Source organism: Hyperoodon ampullatus (genome assembly GCF_949752795.1).
Source record: "Hyperoodon ampullatus genome assembly, chromosome: 1".
In the NCBI taxonomy this organism is placed as follows: domain Eukaryota; kingdom Metazoa; phylum Chordata; class Mammalia; order Artiodactyla; family Ziphiidae; genus Hyperoodon; species Hyperoodon ampullatus.
The window spans coordinates 217,670,700-217,689,226 of record NC_136914.1 but is presented as its reverse complement, the minus strand read 5'-3'; the positions used below and the strand labels follow the sequence as shown (position 1 = coordinate 217,689,226).

The window sequence follows — 18,527 nt, the reverse complement described above, 5'->3', positions numbered from 1 at the left end:
GTTATGGCTCGTGGGCTCTAGAGCGCAGGCTCAGTAGTTGTGGCGCACGGGCTTAGTTGTTCCGCGGCATGTGGGATCTTCCCGGACCAGGGCTCGAACCCGTGTCCCCTGCATTGGCAGGCGGATTCTTAACCACTGCACCACCAGGGAAGCCCTGGTTTTATTAATAAAAGGTTTTCTCCACGAGTTAAAGAATAATAGGATAGTGTGTGCAACTCAATTAAGTCATCGGGCAGACGATACATGGCATCTAGATTGAGGATTCAGTTCTCAACCAACTGGCTTTGCTCATCAAACAGAGGGCAGCTCTCCTCACGGGGAGCAGTTCCTGTGCCCAAATCCAGTGGTGCAGCCTCGCAAAGTGATAACTGGTGTTAGCATGTAGTTACTTATTACGACATACTTTTGTTGCTGTTGTTAACTTGCATGCTTCTGGTGTGTTAACCATTCCAAACAGGGGCAGGAGTCATCACTGCAATTAATCAGCCCCCACCGACCACCGGGTTGGAAAGACAGCTGGCTAGTGGGCACAAACCCACACCCCCAGAGAGGCTCTGGCAAGTGGTCAGGGCTGGGGAGGCACCATGGTTCCCTTCCTCCATAGACGAAGGGCTAGAATTTGGAGGGGTGCCTTTTTTCTTTTTTTAAGAGAAAAGCAATCAAGTGGAGGATTCTTTTTTCAACCCTCAGGGAAAATTTTCTGACTCCCTTCCCACTTGAATGAAAACAAAACAAAAGCATAAATTGGGAGATGGTGTGGGGGGAAGGGCATGTCATCAAGACCATTCCTCTTGCTTTCAAAACCTTCTCGGGCTCCCAAGATAATCTCCGACAAGAGCCCCATGGTAAAGGTCTTCAAACTGGGGTGTGTGTCCCCAGCGGCTGGGAGTGGGGTCCCCCACGTGCTGGTGGCTTCAGTTGACAGAAGAAGAGCAGGTTCCACCCCGCTCCTAAATGTGACTATGGTGACTGGCTCCAGAGTCCCAATTAGAGGTGGGATCTAGTAATAATAATTATAAGGTCAACTCAACCGAAGATATTATCTTAACACTTAGAGCCTTATGGTCAAAGGAAATTTTTAAAAAGTCTTACATACGTCCACATATTTCAGAGTGGAATGCTAATCGATAACTTTTATGCAAAAAAAAAAATTACATTATAATAACGATTCTGTCGGGGTGGAGGGGAGTAAAGAAAATGATAGAAAACTCCTCATCATTAAGGAGTTTTCATGCGTTTTGATGGTGGAAATCAATTTGCTACAGCAATTAGATTCCACTGGATACCTTTAGAAATGTGATGTCACTTTAGTTCCCTTTCACAATATCAATATTAGCCACTCTTTCAACATATGATGGACAATTTCAGATGTCTACTTAAAATGTATGAAGGCACACAGGTTTTCAAAATTCTGTGAGGAGGCCTGTGAGAAGAGTCTGAAGGCCACTGCTCACAGAATCTGGACACCTGGTCCTAAAAAGCTGGATGGTGTGGGAGGGAACGGGGTCCATTCCGATGTCTGCTGCGGTGGTGATCCTACTAAAGTCTTCCTGGGGTTTGTTCCGGATCAGGCCACCAGGCTCCACTGAGCTTCGCAGGCGCTGGTTGGGAAGGGAACAGTGGCCCAACCTCATCAACTCTGAGGGAACACTTGGCCTCCCTCCCTTACTCGGTTCCTGGGTGGGAGCCTGTCTGACTCAAGGGCAATGCCCGGGGCCTCGACTCCCAGGGTGGGGTTGAGCGTCCAGTCCAGGGCATGGAAGGGTCAGCCTCACCTGCTCAGACTCAGATGGGGGGACGGGGGTTGGGGGGCGGTGGGAGAGGAGCCCGCTCACCTGTAGACGATGTTCTCACGGTGGAGGTCTTCCAGGCCGCACAGGATCTCTGCCGCATAGAACAGGGCACGCTCCTCCTCGAAGCCCGGGTTCCCCATGTTGTAGATGTGGAACTTCAGGTCCCCCCCGTTCATGATGGTCAGGACCAAGCACAGTGCATCCTTGGTCTCGTAGGCGTAGGCCAGGTTGACCTGGGAGCACAAGACAGCCCTGCAATGGGGTTCCGGGGACCCCCTGACCACATCCACTCCTCCTCCCGGGCCCTGAAGCTGGGCGGCAGGGCTAGGGTGCGGGAGCTGCAGCAGCTTCACGCCACCCCCTGCGCCCTGACAGCCTCCTGGTGCCCCTGCCGCTGCCCCTCCATCAGGTTCGGTGGTTCTAGGTGAGGGGGCAAAGCCGGAGGCGGCAGGCCAGCACCTTTCAGGGGTCCCGACAGGACAGTGTCTGCGTTTTCACGTCACAAAAGCACGTGTGTGCATCAGGTGGTTAAAACGTCTGCCCTCTTTGGGTATCACCTTGTAAAGCCCAGCCCACTCTGGGGAATGACAGCAGCACCACGTGGATGGCGTGGCCCGCCCTCACGCACAGCTGGTGGGAGTGAAACTGGGGGCCGGGCACACACCCTCTGACACAGCAATTCCTCCACCAGGAGCCCATCCCACGGACACCCTCACAGAAATATGCCAAAGGGATGCTGAAGGATGGACACGGTGGCCTTATTTGTTGCGGTGGCTTCAAAACCAGAAACAACTTCTATCGTGGGGACTGGCTGCACAGGTCGTGGCCTAGCTCTTCCCTGTGCATCTGGGGAATGGTGCACAGCTTTAAAAAAGAGGTGCAGCTGTTGGTCTGGTTGTAGAAAAAGCTCTACAATTTAAGGGGAAAAACACTGCAGCCTAAGATTTGTAGTAAGATCCCGTTGGCTAAAAGTAATAAAATCCGTACATGAATCAAACACGTCTGGAATGGTTACTCAGGGAGGGAGGCTTTTATGTTTACTTTGCGCCCATCTGTGCCATTTGACTTTTTACCGGAGCATATATTATTTTTTATAATAACAAGTGGCAGTGACACTGACAGCTGGCCAAATACCCAAGTCCTCCTCCACATTTCCCAGCCTCCCCTGCGGTTGGCTGGTCCCTGGCCATGACCGGTTCTGGCCGAGGACTGTGGGTGGAAGTGAGGGGTGTCACTGCAGCCGAGGCAGTGCAGAGCCCCAGGCACTCACTCTCCACACTCCCGGGAAGGGAGGGGTGCGTGGCTGGAAGATGAAGGAAGGTGGCCTGATGTGATGGGATTTTGGGTGAGAAAAAGGACAGCCTTTGCCATTTTCAGCTACTTCAAGTTGGGGTTGATTTGTTACCGCAGCAGAGCCTAGACTGGATGCAGTAACACACGAATATAAACCAGACGGGCCTCTCTAGGATCCCGACACTTCGGTCTCCTGGGATGAGACCAGCCTACAGGGGTCTGTGGAAACAAAGCTCCTTGGCTGGGCCCCGCGTGGGCCTCTTTTGTCCACGGAGGCGTTCAGAGAAGCCTGGTCTCACACCCAGAGGGGAGCCAGGCTAGCTCGGTGACCAATGTCAGCCCCAACTGACCCCCAGCTGCCTCGTGATGGAGGGAGTGTCGGGCTCCTTTTGGCAGCCCACTCCCCTCACGGCATCCCATGCCCTGGGGGATGAGGCCCTGTCACCCTTAAGGGACAGAAGTCCCAGTCACCAGGAGGGGGCCTGTCCCTGGGGCCCTGACACTCACCACAAACTGACTGTTGACCTTCTCTAGGATCTGCTTCTCATTCAAGGCCATGGACTCGCCTTTCCTCTTTTTGATCCTCTTCTTCTCCAAGCGCTTGCAGGCGTACATTTTACCCGTGGCCCGAACCTGGCAGGCACAGACCTGAGGGGCAAGAAAGCAGCCAAGGGCACACGGCACGTGAAACAAGGCCAGTGTGAAGCTCCCTCAAGGCCAGGATGCTGTGTCTCTGGGGCTTGGATGATGCCTGGCCGTGGACCCACTGCTCCCAGGGCCCTGCCCTTGAGATCTGGCTTTGGTGGCACCGTAGGCAAATCCTAGCCCTTGGAGGTGCAGAATCAGCCATTTACACCAATGTTTAGATGGCTGGCTAAGGCCTAAAGAACCGCTCCTCTCTCAGGGGCAACTAGATTTTTTTTTTTTTCGGTATGCGGGCCTCTCACTGTTGTGGCCTCTCCCGTTGCGGAGCACAGGCTCCGGATGCGCAGGCTCAGTGGCCATGGCTCACGGGCCCAGCCGCTCCACGGCATGTGGGATCTTCCCAGACCGGGGCATGAACCCGTGTCCCCTGCATCGGCAGGCGGGCTCTCAACCGCTGCGCCACCAGGGAAGCCCGGCAACTAGATTTTCTCTGTCCCAAGCTTCCAGCCAGATGCAGCCATTGATAACTGGGGACTTTCAAGCACCAGCTGCTGGTAGGAGAGGCTTGTTTCGGGGGGGGGAGTGATGGGAGACGCCTGCGAACCCTGACTGTGTAATTCAGAGGAATGGAAACCAGGGCCTTTGGGTCTGGTCTTAGTTCTGCTCCTATTCAGCTGTGTGACCTTGCCTGGGTCACCTAACCATTGTGAACTTCAGCTTTCCTCATCTCTAAAATGGGAATAACAAGGCTTGGGAAGCTCAGATTAAGTACAACAGCACATACGAACAGCATGGTGTGGCCGGGATGCTTAAGCCCCTCACGCCCTCGCTTCTCCCTCCAGACACAATCAAGAGTGCCCATTTCTCCTCTCCAGGCTTGACTCCTGCCTGAGGCTGGCTCCAGCTCAGCTGCCCTGCCACAGACACCGTCCTTCCTCCCCTCAGACACAGCAGACCTTCCCATGGCCCGGGCCTCACCTTCCTTCTCCATCGGGGGCGCATGACCAAGCCATTCGCTCGGAAGCCATGCTTAGAACACTTCAGGCCAAGCCCGAAGAGACGGAAAAGGTGACAAGAGTCCAGAAACTTTTCATGAACACGTGGATGTTCACTTACCTCCCCAAAGCCCCCTTTTCCGAGCACTCGGTACTGCCTGAAAGTGTTTTTGGTTACCGGTTGCCTGGAAAAAAGCAAAAATCCAACATGGGACTTGTAGTATTAAGATGCAGAATCCAGAAGAAATAGACAAGGGCAGCATTGAAAAGAGCCAGTGCCAGGCACCAACTGCCAGACCAGGCCCCGGGGACCCCCTGGAACCATGGCTGCAGATGGGACCCTCGAGGACTTGCTCTGGGGCTGGGGCTGGGTGTTCCAATCCCAGGCTGCCGCCCTCGGGCCTGCACTGGGAGGGAGGAGCCCAGCGGAGGCTGTTTCACCACACCTTCCCTGTGGTTCCGCTCTCTCTCCCAAATGCAAGTCATGCGGCTACACTCAGGAGGAAGCTGTGCCCTCCGTGCAGGGGGCGGGGAGGGGGCCAGGAGCCACAGAGGCTCGGCGTCCCACGGCGGCCACAGAGGAGACCGCAGCCCTCCCTCCCACACCCGCCGGCGGGCAGGACGGCAGGAGGGCAGGACGGCTGCACCCCCCGTCCCGGGGCGCCCGAGCTATTCCTTCCTGCAGACTTGCCCCGGCAAGACCCGGCCTCCTGTGGGCAGAGACTGCTGGTCCCCAGGTCCAGTCTGGTTACTCTCTCACGGCGGTTCCCAGGCTTCCCGCCACCGAGGGCGCTGTGTTCCATGTAACGCCCCTGGGCCCCGGAACACGAGAAGATCCTGTCTGCCAAAAGCCGTATTTATGACTAATCCTTTTGTGTCTCCCGACTCCCTGTTTTAATTAGCCAAAGCCATTTCTTTAAAAATTATTTATTTATTTATTTTTGGCTGCGTTGGGTCTTCATTGCTGCGCACGGGCTTTCTCCAGTTGCGGCGAGCGGGGGGCTACTCTTCGTTGCGGCGTGCGGGCTTCTCTCGTTGCAGAGCACGGGCTCTAGGCACGTGGGCTTCAGTAGTTGTGGCACGCGGGCTCAGTAGTTGTGGTTCGCGGGCTCTAGAGCGCAGGCTCAGTAGTTATGGCGTATGGGCTTAGTTGCTCCGCGGCATGTGGGATCTTTCCCGACCAGGGCTCGAACCCGTGTCCCCTGCCTTGGCAGGCAGATTCTCAACCACTGCGCCACCAGGGAAGTCCCACCAAAGCCATTTATAAGGTCTAATGAGACAAGACTCTCTGTTCAGGAGCCAAGGATGGGACTTGTGGAGTAAATAAATAAATGGCCATTTAGTTGCAGCAAAGGACTCCACCTTGCAGACAGCGTGTGCTTTTTCATCGCTGGCCTGTTTGGCTAAGGAAAATCAGGTTTCCTCCCTCTTCTTTTCGGCTTTAGTGAGGTATAATTGACAAAGAGTGTACAACTTAATGTTTTGATGTATGTATACATTGTGAAATGATTACCCAATCAAGCTAATTAACATTCTGTCACCTCACAAAATTAACATTCCCCCCTCCCTCTCTTTCCTCCGTCCTTCCTTCCTTTCTTCCAAGAACACTTAAGATCTACCCACTTAGCAAATTTTTTTTTTTCGGTACGTGGGCCTCTCACTGTTGTGGCCTCTCCCGTTGCGGAGCACAGGCTCCGGAAGCGCAGGCTCAGCGGCCATGGCTCACGGGCCCAGCTGCTCCGTGGCATGTGGGATCTTCCCGGACCGGGGCACGAACCCATGTCCCCTGCATCGGCAGGTGGACTCTCAGCCACTGCACCACCAGGGAAGCCCCCACTTAGCAAATTTTAAGTAAATAATACAGTACCGTTAACTACTGTCCCCACGTTGTAAAGGAGATCCCCAGAACTTATTCATCTTGCATAACTGAAACCTTGTGCCCTGGACCAACATCTCCCATTTCTCCAAGCCCTCCCCACCCCTGACAGCCACCATTCTACTCTCTACTTCTATGAGTCTGAATATCTTAGATCCCACATGTAACTGAGGTCATGCAGTACTCATTTCTTTGTTTGGCTTATCTCACTTTAGCACAACGACCTCCAGGTCCATCCACGTTGTCATAAATGGCTGGACTTCCTTCTTCTTATTTAGGCTGAGGAATGGTCCATTTATAAACATTAAATATTTTACTCCTACATTCATTGCAGAATTATTCACAATAGCCAAGACATGGAAACAACCTAAATGTCCATCAGTTGATTCATGGGTAAGAACAAGCAGCTTTTATGATGTTAAAATTGGTTCTTGGCTCTCTAGGACTATTTTTGAGCATCCCCCAACCCCACCCCAAGAGTCTTAACCAGGGCGGGGATTGATGTGAGACTGAATTGGGCCAGAGAACTGGTTTCTCTCGAGATAGAGCAGTGAGCCTCCGGTCGCCCAGCAGCTGTTGAATGAATCTTCTGTGGAAACTCTTCTCGCTGCTGGGTCCTGAAGAGGATTTGGGGTTCACCGGAAATCACAGCTTCGGCACCACGCTGTTCTCTTAGGACAGCCCTGAAACCTCCGGAGCACTCCCTGGCACGCCTGTCTCGAATTCATGTGCTGTGACTCACTCTCTCTTCTCCGGTGTTTCTTTAGGAAGCGGGGCCCAGGCTGCCCCTGGGCAGGACTCCCCCTTGCTCTGCATCTTACACGTGAGTGGCCGGCCTAGAGCAAACCTGCCATGCGCCTGCAACTGCCATGTGGCCCTGGGAAGCGTTTCTTCCAGCTGCCCTCGAAACCACATGAAGGCGTCCAGGCCTAACAGTTTACGATACGTGGAGAACAAACAGTCGGTCGACATTACCGCAGAGCTCCTCTGCTGGGGGAAATGAGTGTAATACAATTTCCGAGGAATTTCTTGGTTAACCTTGGGAGGGAAAAAAAATCCCTTTAATATTTCAACAGTACAGCACCAACAGGCCATGATCTTTTTAGCAAGAAAAAAAAGGGAGTGGGGGGAAGGCGGGGTGCTGTCAGTCATTTAGGGCATTTCTAGGCCAGGGTCCTGCCCTGCTGGCTTCAACAGCTTAACGCCCTCAAAAGGGCATAACTCCTTTGAAGTCAGCACGCAGATTTTAAAAGTCCCTTTCTCCATCTCATGTGTTTGGTACTGACAAGTAAAGTGAAGGCCAGTGGCCACAGCTAAAGACTTCCATTGGAACAGGAGTGCTGGGTGGACTAAGAGTGAAGGACTTGAGTGAGGGACCTGGGCTTCAGGTTCCACCCTTGCCAGGCCATTGCTGTGTGACCCAGGGCCAACCCATCAACCTCTCTGAGCCTTGCATCTTCAGTAAAATGGTATATGCATCTGAAGGCTTTTTGTAAGCTGCTGAGTGTCAGATGTCATTATTAGAACTCTTGGGATAAAGGACACAGCCCCTTCTGGGGGTCTCTATGGTAACAATCCCCACTGCTCGAAGCAGCTTATACGCAGACTCATGTAATCCTCACACCAGCCTCAGGAGGTGAGACTATTACTGCCCTCATTCTGCAGATGAGAACGCTTAGGCTTTGAGAGGTGAAATGAGATGCCCAAGGTCACGGCTGGTAAGTAGCTGGGTTGGAAGTGGAGTCCAGGAAGCCTGCTGCAGAGCCCACTTTCGGGGTCCTGACTCTGCCACCTCAGGAAGGTGGGGTTGTGTTACACAGCCCAGGGCTCCGGAGTGGCAGGTGGGGCCAGATGAATACCTCCCCACCAGACTGTCCTCCGCAAGGGTCAGCTGCTCCCTCCAATATCAGAAGGGGGAGGTGACGGCCATGGTGATGCCGATGCGCTCAGTGACGACTCATCCCAACAATTACATTCAGCAGTTGACTTCCCAAGGCCCAAAGGCTGGCTTTGTTGATGTGTGCTGTGCTATCTCACCTCACCCTCACCCCATGCCTATAAGGCAGGCAGTGTTATTATCCCCACATTACAGGTGAGGAAACCAAGATGTGGAGAGCATCCCTCCCCCAGCCCCTAGGGAGGAGGCAGAGCTGGGGCTCAGACCCAGGCTGTGGGCCCCTGGTGGCCCACGCTTAGCTCTTCCATCTCCTGGAGGCACGACGTGCACGGGCGAGGCGGCCAGCGGCAGGCAGTGCGCCAACAGAGAAGACCGTCCACTGCTTGCCCTGTCACCCCCGTGCGTCAGGGTGGAGAGAGACGTCCCCCAGAGGCTACAGGGCAGGGTGTTTCCTCAGGGCTTCCTGAAGTGGGCAGGGAGTGCCGTGAATTCGGCTTTTCGGGGGGTTCATGTCCCGCAGGTGTGTGTCCTAAGCGTCTGCAGGGGACTTGGCCAGCACAGATGCCGATATACATGCAGGAGCAGAAGGGCTCTTTGCTTTCTGACCTCGGCCCAGATACCCAGATGGCAGTGCGTGCCAGGCCCCCGGGGTTCGGGAACCTTGGGCGGTGGGAGGGGAAACCCCCACCCTCACCTACCAGCTAACCCAGCATGGAGTTAATGTAAGCATTGCCCTATCCTGCAAATCCTGGGGCGCTGTGGTGGGCAGAGCGCCGCTCTGGGGGTCCTGGGCCAGGGTCCCCTCCTTGGCTGCACTAATCCCTGCCGGGTGACCCAGCAAGCCACATCCTCCCTGCCTCTCCTTCCTGGTCGGTCACACGGAGGTCACCTCTGCCCGGCCAAGTCATCACCGTGTGCGTGAGAGCACTTTGCAGAGAATAAGGCGGCAAATGAAACACATGAAAAGATGCTCGGTCTCACCCATGATTAGAGATGAAAAGATAAACAAGAAGGAAACCCAGCTCTCACGCACCAAGAAGAGTGCTGCTGAATCCGAGGACAAGCGAGCGCCCGGGCACTGGCAGGACTGGGAATCGGGCAGCAGTTTGGGAGGGCAGTCTAGCAGTTCCGTGCAGAGGAAAACCTTGCCCCTGGAATTCCTGTGCTAGGAATTTCTTTTTTTTTTTTTTTTTTTTTTATGGTACGCGGGCCTCTCACTGTTGTGGCCTCTCCCGTTGCGGAGCACAGGCTCCGGACGCGCAGGCTCAGTGGCCATGGCTCACGGGCCCAGCCGCTCAGCGGCATGTGGGATCTTCCCGGACCGGGGCACGAACCTGTGTCCCCTGCATCGGCAGGCGGACTCTCAACCACTGCGCCACCAGGGAAGCCCAGGAATTCCTTTTTTTCTTCTGTGGCCACGCTGAGTGGCTTGCGGGATCTTAGCTCCCCAACCAGGGCTTGAACCCAGACCCCGGCAGTGAAAGCACCGAGTCCTAACCACTGGACCGCCAGGGAGTTCCCATGTGCTAGGAATTTCTATGGATGTATTTGCAAAAATACATAAAGATGTATGTACAAAGTTATTCACTACTTCGCGAAAGCTGCACACAAAATTGAGGGAAACCTCCATGTCCATCAATAGGGGGCTGGGTTACATGAGGGATGTGCAAATCTTTCTAAGAATACAGCAGCTCTTTATTCGCTGGCAGAGAAAGAATTCCCGAAGACGGCGACCCCAAAAAGTAAGAACAAGTGGCTGAGTGTACGCGTGCGTCTGCACGAGTGTGTGAGTGTGTAATGTTAATAAGCATAGAGCATTTCTAGAATACACAAGAACTTAATTAACAAGCAGAGAACGCTGAATTTTATCTGAACCACGGGCCCATGGGAGGTAACAGACTTCTATACGACTTAGGTGAAAAACCAATACACTGCGTGCGCGCGCGTGCACACACACAGGCACACACCCGTGTGTGTGGGCTGTGCCCAGGGAGCACTCACCTTTCCAACCACTTCCACTGGAGAAACCGATCAAAATACATGCCGTCCAGGTACTCGTGGAAGGGTTCTCCCCTCAGGTAGTCGTGGACAGACCTAGCTCAGAGGGAACAAACAGATGAACGTCTTACAGGCCTGACCTTGAAGCAGGTGGGCAGAGCCATAACCAGCGGATTATAGCCCGGCCTCATCCACTTCCACACTTTGGAAATGCAAATACACAGGGGCCTCCAACAGATGCAGCAGGAGTGGAGAGAGGCTCCACCATTCTACAAAGGCTGTCTGAGGTTGACTGACCCTGCAAACATTTAGTAAGTAGTTGCCTTGGGGGGTTGCTCTAGTTCTGGGATACAGCAGGGAGCATGATGGGGGACACACACGGCAAATAACAAACAAATAAACGACCCCAGGGGCATGTTATCGTGAACTGGGGTAAGCGAGGTCCCGGGGGGTGTCAGGGAGATCTCTCTGAAGAAAGGACAGGAGCTGAGATGAGAACAGAGGGATATTTAACTATGGGCGACGGAGGGACTGGGTGTCTTGGGAAAGGGCAGAGGCGCGCAGGCCCTAGATTTGGTCGGGACCAGTGAAGCTTCCGGGAGGTTTTCAACCCTGCAGCAGAATTTACTGGTCTGGTCACCTGCTGTGGGCCAGGCTCTAGGCCACGCCCTGGAGGGCCCTGACCTTGGCTGCAGGCAGGGCTGGGCTTCTTCCCTTTAAAAACCGGCCACGCTGACCAATCGAGCCCAGACGCTCGGGACCTGGGGAAGGGAGGCGACACGCAGAGCTGGGGCTCGTTGGAGGCTGCATCCTGCCAAACCTGAGAACAGGGGCTGGCGTCGGGGGCCAGGACGGCCACTCCCTCAAGGTCAGGGGGCAGCCCAGGGACCTCCCCCGCCGTCAGAGCTGACCCTCGGCCGTCTCCAGGAGGGCAGCAACCAGGCTTGTTTCTGCTCACGGTGGGCTCTCTCCAGCACCTGCCACAGGGCTGGGCCCCAAGTTGGCGCCCCTGAACGTCCCAGCTCTTCCCATGGTGAGCGCATGGGGCACTGGCAATAAGCCGTGGAAGCAGGACTGGGTTCTTGCTCACAAGGCCTCCCCCACGCAGCATCGCGCCAGGTACACAGCTGGCACTCAACGAATGTCTGGGGTGCAGAGTCTGAACACGGGTGCAGTCACGCCAGCTGTGATCTTGGCACATATATGTAGGTTCGTGTGGCTGCATGTCAGCTTACAGGGAGGGTGCGTGTGTGGGCGCAGGAACGGGTGTGAGCCTAGCTGCTTAAGCCTTCACGGCACTTGTGTGCGCGATGATGGTGCTTAATTGGTGCACGGCTCGCCCCACACCCACTGACTTGTCTCACGTCCCATTATGGTTGCCGTACAGCCTGCAATGAGGTGATGGGGTGCGGCTGAGAGGGCAGCCTGCAGCCCAGCTCCTGTAGCAGCGCTGGTGGGTGGCAGTGATGGGGGCAGGAGTGGGCCGGGGGGGGACCTGGGAAGGATTTCCAAACCACCCAGACTGGGTCAGATCGTGCACATTCCTCTGCCTCCACAGCCTGGAGAGCTACTTGCTTTCAACACCATCTGAAGCAGATGTTCTCTTTGGACTTGGCACCCTGGTATCTTTTCCCCTCATGAGAAGTGTACAAGCGCTGGGTGGCTTGGCTGGGTCCTCAGGCACTGAAGACCCGCCCCGGGTGCCCAGCGCTCAGGTGGAGTCTAGAGGCAGCCCCTTGCCGGGTGACTGTGTGGCAGCCCGAGGGGAGGTGGAGGGGCCTGACGCCCCGGGCCGCGAAGCAGGGAGGGAGGCCGGCGGCCGGAGCACTTACTGCACACAGGCAGAAAAGAGTTCTTTGCAGGGTTTCTGAAGGAGCTTCTCCTCCGTCTGGGAGACCAGGTCCCGGCCAACTTGGGCGATGAAAATTGGGGACTGCAGGGAGGAAGAGGAGAGGAGGCATCAGTGAGGGAGGGGGCGGAGCTCCGGGCGGCCTCAGGGGCCCCTCCTACCCGCACCTGGTCCTGGGCCCCTGCACCGTGGTAGGCGGTCTGGCAAGGCAGCTGGGCTGGAAGGTGGTGAACCAGCCGGGAGTCAGGGTCAGGTTTCGGGCTCTGCCACGGACACCGCGCGTGACCTCGTAAGGCTACCTGGCTCCTCTGAGCCCCGCTCTGCAGAACATGGATCACGACATCCCCGCGTCCTGGACTGCGGTCAGAACCGAGTGGGAGGTGTGAGCCTCACAGCGTAGGGAGCCCCTCGGAGCTGCCCTGGTCCCTTAGCCACTGGGGTGGGGGGCTGCGTCCCCAGTGGGCAGACGTGAGACGGCCCCCTGCCCGGCCCCGAGGCCGTGTGTGAAAGGGTCTGGACTAGGCAAAGGGGCAGGTGGACGGACGGCTCAGCGGCGAGGGGAGGGGTGTGACACGGGCACGGCCTCGGCGTTGGCAGGTCTGCGTGCCACTCCCACATCTGCCGCTGTAGCTCTGGGACCCTGGTCTTGGTACAGGCTGGCTGTTATCAGGAGGATGGCCAGTAATAATTGTTCCTCCAGGAATGAATCAATGAAGGCTTTGGGTCAAGCATGTGGCCTGGATCCTGGCAGGTAGCAGAAAGCGTGCAATAAATGTCAGCACTGTCATTTCGTTCTCCTTCCAGTTAAGCTACCTGGCCTGAATATTTCAAGTTTGAAGGGACGGTTCCAAGAGGTTCTGGTCCTACCCAGGAGCAGCAGCCCCCTTGGGAAGGTGTGGAGACAGCCAGAGGCAGCCCGGCCACCCTTCCCCTCCCTGCTTCATTCACCCTCTGCCGGCTCTTTACTCACCAGGTGGGTCTTTAATCAACTACAGGAATAACAGAGAAAACTGCCAGGAGTGGGCTCCAAAGCATAGGATGTAGACACATCTTTCTCCCCGCAAAGATGCTGAAATCTGAAGGGCTTGCTTTCTCTTCCCAGCTATTGAACTGTAACTTGGTGGCTGATTAAGCCCACCGGGTGGTGTCTCTGGGGGGTTTGATCCTGGGGCTGGAGGGGGTGCCCGCAGCAGCCTGGCATGGCGCTGGTGAATGAAATCTCCCCAGTGTTCTGAATGCCCCCATTCCTGAGTTCTTTCCTTCTTCCTTTCTCGCCTAGCCTGGTCCTCTCCTCTCTAGTTCTCTCTGCAGGCTTTCCCCTAGCCCCTGCGCGGGGGAGGCCTCAGGTGTGTGTGTTGGGGGCGGCCGCTGTGCCAGTACATGCTGCCTGCACACCCAAGCGCAGGCAAAGCCTGTCACACGACCCCGCAGACTCAGAGCGCATCTCCCCAGGGCTGCTGTCGCTAATCCTGAGTGGCGGCACCTTTGCCCCACCTTCCATCCCACTTTGCCCTGGATCATCCCCCCCTCCCCACACTAAAAACTCAATGAACGAGGGCTTCCCTGGTGGCGCAGTGGCTGAGAGTCCGCCTGCCGATGCAGGGGACACGGGTTCGTGCCCTGGTCCGGGAAGATCCCACATGCCACAGAGCGGCTGGGACCGTGAGCCATGGTCGCTGAGCCTGCGCGTCCGGAGCCTGTGCTCCGCAACGGGAGAGGCCACAACAGTGAGAGGCCCACGTACCGCAAAAAAAAAAAAAAAAGAAAGGCAGACCCCCAGAGAAGGCTCTCCCCAGTCCATAGGTAGGGTCTGATGCGTCACGTAAGAAAAAGGGCCCTCAGACACTGAGAAGGCTCTGGGGTCCAGGTAACCACAGTCCATCCTCTGTGGCTTGAAGGCAGAAGAATTCCACAGTTTCAGATCTCTTTCCAGGAAGCTAATCCCTTCTGGTCCCAGGAGGCCTGTGAGGCCAGCTGGGGAAGGGAGAGGGGTGTATCCTACAGGCCAGGTGGGCTCTGGCCAGGAATGTCACCCTCGCCGCACTGAAGCCTCAGAAACGCCAGGAGAGCTACGGTGGGCAGCGCTGTGGCTCTTTGTAGCAGGGACTGTCCCTCTGGGATGAAGCTGAGGGTCAGCATGGGGAGGAAGGATTGGGGTCATTCTCCTCCATGTCAAAGATGTTCCCCTAATTTCTAACCAAACAGAAAGGACCTCAAGGCCCTCAGATATTTGCAGGACTGAAAGCAGCCCGGAGAAGGGGTGTCGGTGGAGGTCGCTGGTAAGATTCCCCCTGGGGCTTGGGAACCCCTCAGGCCAGCCGTGGTTTGAAGTGACAATTTCTTTGGCCACCAGGTGGTCTCTTCAAGTAGCTCCAGCCTGCAGGCCCAGACTTTAACACAAGAGTGTGAATTTAGGCACCAAGTTTCCTTTGAAATGTGTTGCTTCGAGGACTGGGGACAGGGTTTCTCTGCTGGAAGCCCCACCGGGAACACTTGGCCTCCTGATGGTCTAGATTAGCTGAAGCCAATGGCTGGTCAACCTCCATGTGACCAGTCTGCCTGGCCCCGCCAAGAAGTCCACTCTGCTGGCAGTCGGGATGAGCCCCAACTGCCCTTAAGGAGGGTTCTACCGCCAACTCCAGGAGAGCTTAAAACAGCAAGACGTGCCTCTGGGACACGGCTATGTACGCCCTGGGCCGCTAACCACAGAGCTCTCTCCCCTCCAGCCTGATGAGACGGGACTTGGTTCCTTGAGGAACTGTAGGCTCAGGGCCACCTGTCCTGCCCCCGAAATCACACATGGAGCAAGGGAATAAAACTCCCCCTCCTCTTTGGCTAAGAGTCCTCCCCATTTCTTCTCCCTTGAGGCTGGCAGTGGGAACAGACACGGCATTAATAAAGCTCGGGTGTGCTTTATCCACTCTCTGTGGGTCTGTGCCTCTGGATAAAAGCCCCTGTCACCAGAGGGAGAAGAACGGGCTCCAACCCTCCCTGTGGAATGTGAAGTTGACTTTGAATCTGGTACCAGAAGAACTTGGGGCTGCACTTGGATGGGGCCAGGCGGCCAGCAGGCCCAGATGGCAGGACAGACTCAGCACACTTGCCCTTTTGTACCTCCAGCCACGCTATGGCCCAGACTCACTCTCTGCCGTTCCTGAGGCGTGCGCCACAGGTTCTAGGCATCCTGCTACGTGTTAGCCAGAATGCACATTTTAGGCTGCGAGAGGTGAAGGCTGCGTGGGTGTCTTTCTGGGCAGCAGAGCACATTGAGAAGAGCCCTTTGTGTTGCTTTCAATGTGAAGGAGGCAGGCCAGTGCAGTGGGTGTAGGGGCCAGTGGGCTCCGCACCTCCACACCTGCCTAAGCCCTCTCCTCCCTTTTGTCCCCAGTCCCCTGTGAAGTCTCAGTGCCCTCATGCTGCCTCACTGCCTATGACCCTAAACGTCAACATGTGGCCTAGGCCAGACCTCTCATCGTCTGCTCCGTCAACACGGAGACCTCTGCAATATTCAGGCGTGGACGGCATTGATGGCCAGCAACGATTCAGTGCACTGGGGTTTCTAAAGAGGAGAGAGCTGGGGGGAGGATTGGGGGTGGGAGGGCGTCTGCTTCGTTAGAAGAGCTACTAGGACTTGTCCCGAAGCTGCATCTGCACGGCAATGGGTTAAGAGGGAGCACGTGCTGGGTCTGGGGTGACGTACAGGCTAACAGAGATCACCAGGGTGCTTCAGGGACTAAGGCTGGGGAGCCAGGGACGGTGGTGGGGAAGGCATGGGCCTGGTCTGGGCGTGAAGCCTTCCGTGGGTGCTTAACTCAGCACTCAACCCAGGCAGCCTGTGCTGATTATCCACCACGCCCAGGCTCCGCCTCCCCCAGAGAACTCCAGCGAGAGGGACGGAGCCCCAGAGGCAGGCCGACAGCCCAAGCCCAGCGCGGCCTCCACAGGTCATCCAGCCTGGGCCGGGCCAGCCGTTGGTCCACCAGGTGGCACTATGGAGCCCCTTGCTGCAGACACCCCACAGAGGACCAGCCTCCCCAGCCTCTAGAGTCGGGAGCGATTGATTACCAAGTGCTGCATCTCAGACCCGAGGAGGGCGGCCTTTGCAATAAGAATTTCGGGGGGAAATAAGAAAGCGGGTTGGGAGGGAGCCCTGGGGAGGGAAGACTGGAACTGGACCTTGAGGGAGAGGTGGGATGTACACCAGGGGAGGGGGACCGCACGGGCAAAGGGCCTGGAGGCTGGAGCCAGCAGGGAGCAGTCGGGGTGCTGCCCCGAGTGCGGAGGACTCATCCAGATACGGTTAAATGAGCGGGGTGGCCGACAGGATCAGGTCTTGCCAGGCTGGTTCTCACTGGCTGCTGAGTCACCAGCCCGATGGTGGCATCGTGAGGGTGAGGGCGGCTGCCTTGCTCTCCCTGGCGCTGCTGCTCCGAGGTGACCAGCAGGATGAAGGGACCTCATTTCCTGCATCGGAGAGAAACTCCACGTGTCTGAGGACCTTATTCCCGAAGCATCTCCTGGCTTCCAAGTCCCTTGTTTCAAGATGTCAGAGTGGAAATGGGATCCACTGTATGTGGCCAGCGCCCCTGGCAGCGCCCAGGGATAGAGGCACGGTTGGGCCACGTAACAACCCTCCACACCTCCTCAGTGGCCAAGACTCCTGAAGCAAGCGCCTCTGCTGTCGCCCTTGGAGCCTCCTGGAAACACACGCCCTACACTTGCTCAGAGGTTCAGGACCGAGAGGAAGCAGGAGAACACAGAGAGCTCTTCTGGGAAGACGTCCAGGGCCTCACTGATCCAACGCACTCCTGGCACCAACGGGCAACCGAGAGAACAGACCCCTCCGAGTCACAGTGCTGGCCAGGGTCAAGCCGGACCGACACCAGAGGGGCTCCGTAGCGGGCAGAGTTCGGGGAGTGGATCCGAGCTGCATGGGCTCTAACCAGGTGTCCTGAGCCAGCTCTAGGGAAAGGACACAGCCTTGGCCTCCCTGGCCCCACTCGAAACCTGCTTTTCCCCACTTCACAGACGGGGACAGGCACACGCGGCAATCTTAGCCCTGGTATGTCACCCACCCAACCCCTCTCCATCCCACTGCCCTGGTTTCAAGAATTCTCTTCTATCGCCTGGACTAGCCAGTAGGCCCTTCACGAATCTCTGCAACCACTTGCTCTTATGTTGACACAACGGCCGCCAAGGGAGTTTTCCGATAGCACACAGCGGAAATGACCTCCACGGCCAGAGGACCAAAATCCAGTGCCTTCTCAGCCTTGGTTCCGAATGCCCTTCTCGACCCGCTTCCCCATCATGCCCTCTGCTCGCCAGGGCTCTCACCCCATACTTGTTATTTCCTGGGCGAGCTCCGGCTTTCCAGCTGCCGAGTCTTTGCTACTGGAAGGAGCCCTTTTGGCCCCTCACGGCACGTTGTCCGAACCCTACCCCCCTTCAGGGCCTGCTTCCAATACCACCTCATCCAAGACGATTCTTTGAGCAGGCAGGGCCTCCCACCTCCCAGTGACAATTGTGGTCACCATCGCTACTTCTTGAGCACCTAATATAGGTTAAGTCCTAGAAGCTTTACATGGGGTTATCGTTTTTAATCCTCTCAAAGTAGTTTGTTTTTTTTTTTTTCCGATACGCAGGCCTCTCACTGTTGTGGCCTCTTCTGTTGCGGAGCATAGGCTCCGGACGCGCAGGCTCAGCGGCCATGGCTCACGGGCCCAGCCGCTCTGCGGCATGTGGGATCCTCCCGGACCGGGGCACGAACCCGTGTCCCCTGCATCGGCAGGCGGACTCTCAACCACTGCGCCACCAGGGAAGCCCCTCAAAGTAGGTTTTATTATCTCCATCTTATAGATGCAGAAATAGGCCCCGAGAAGTTAAGTAACTTGCCCAAGATCACACAGCAAGCGTGGGAGCAGAGACAGGATTCAAACCCAGGCAATCTGGTCAGAGAGCCTTATCCCTAAGCACCATCAGGTCCTCCAAGGATGCCATAGTCTTTCTCGAATAGTGAAGTGGATGTGACTTTGGCCTTGCAGAGCAAGCCCTCTTTGGAGGCTGGATAATGAGGTGCAGTGGACTCTGCATGTTTTGGCAAGTGCTGTTTGTATAGCGCTGTCATACGTATCTCACACACACACACACACACACACACACACACACACACACACACACACAC

General features: G+C 56.2%; 1 protein-coding gene across 4 annotated transcripts in view; it reads right to left on the bottom strand.

Moving 5' to 3' along the window:
* The window catches only part of GRK5 (G protein-coupled receptor kinase 5), a gene marked incomplete at both ends in the record, with an annotated part of 218,293 nt that overhangs the window by 13,685 nt on the left and 186,081 nt on the right, over positions 1-18,527 (bottom strand). For all 4 annotated transcript variants that reach the window (XM_079709212.1, XM_079709215.1, XM_079709214.1 and 1 more), the window contains 5 exons: positions 1,836-2,026; positions 3,594-3,734; positions 4,848-4,911; positions 10,501-10,593; positions 12,330-12,430. In XM_079709212.1, the coding sequence (XP_079565338.1) occupies positions 1,836-2,026; positions 3,594-3,734; positions 4,848-4,911; positions 10,501-10,593; positions 12,330-12,430 (590 nt within the window). The remainder of the gene's footprint in view (positions 1-1,835; positions 2,027-3,593; positions 3,735-4,847; positions 4,912-10,500; positions 10,594-12,329; positions 12,431-18,527) is intronic.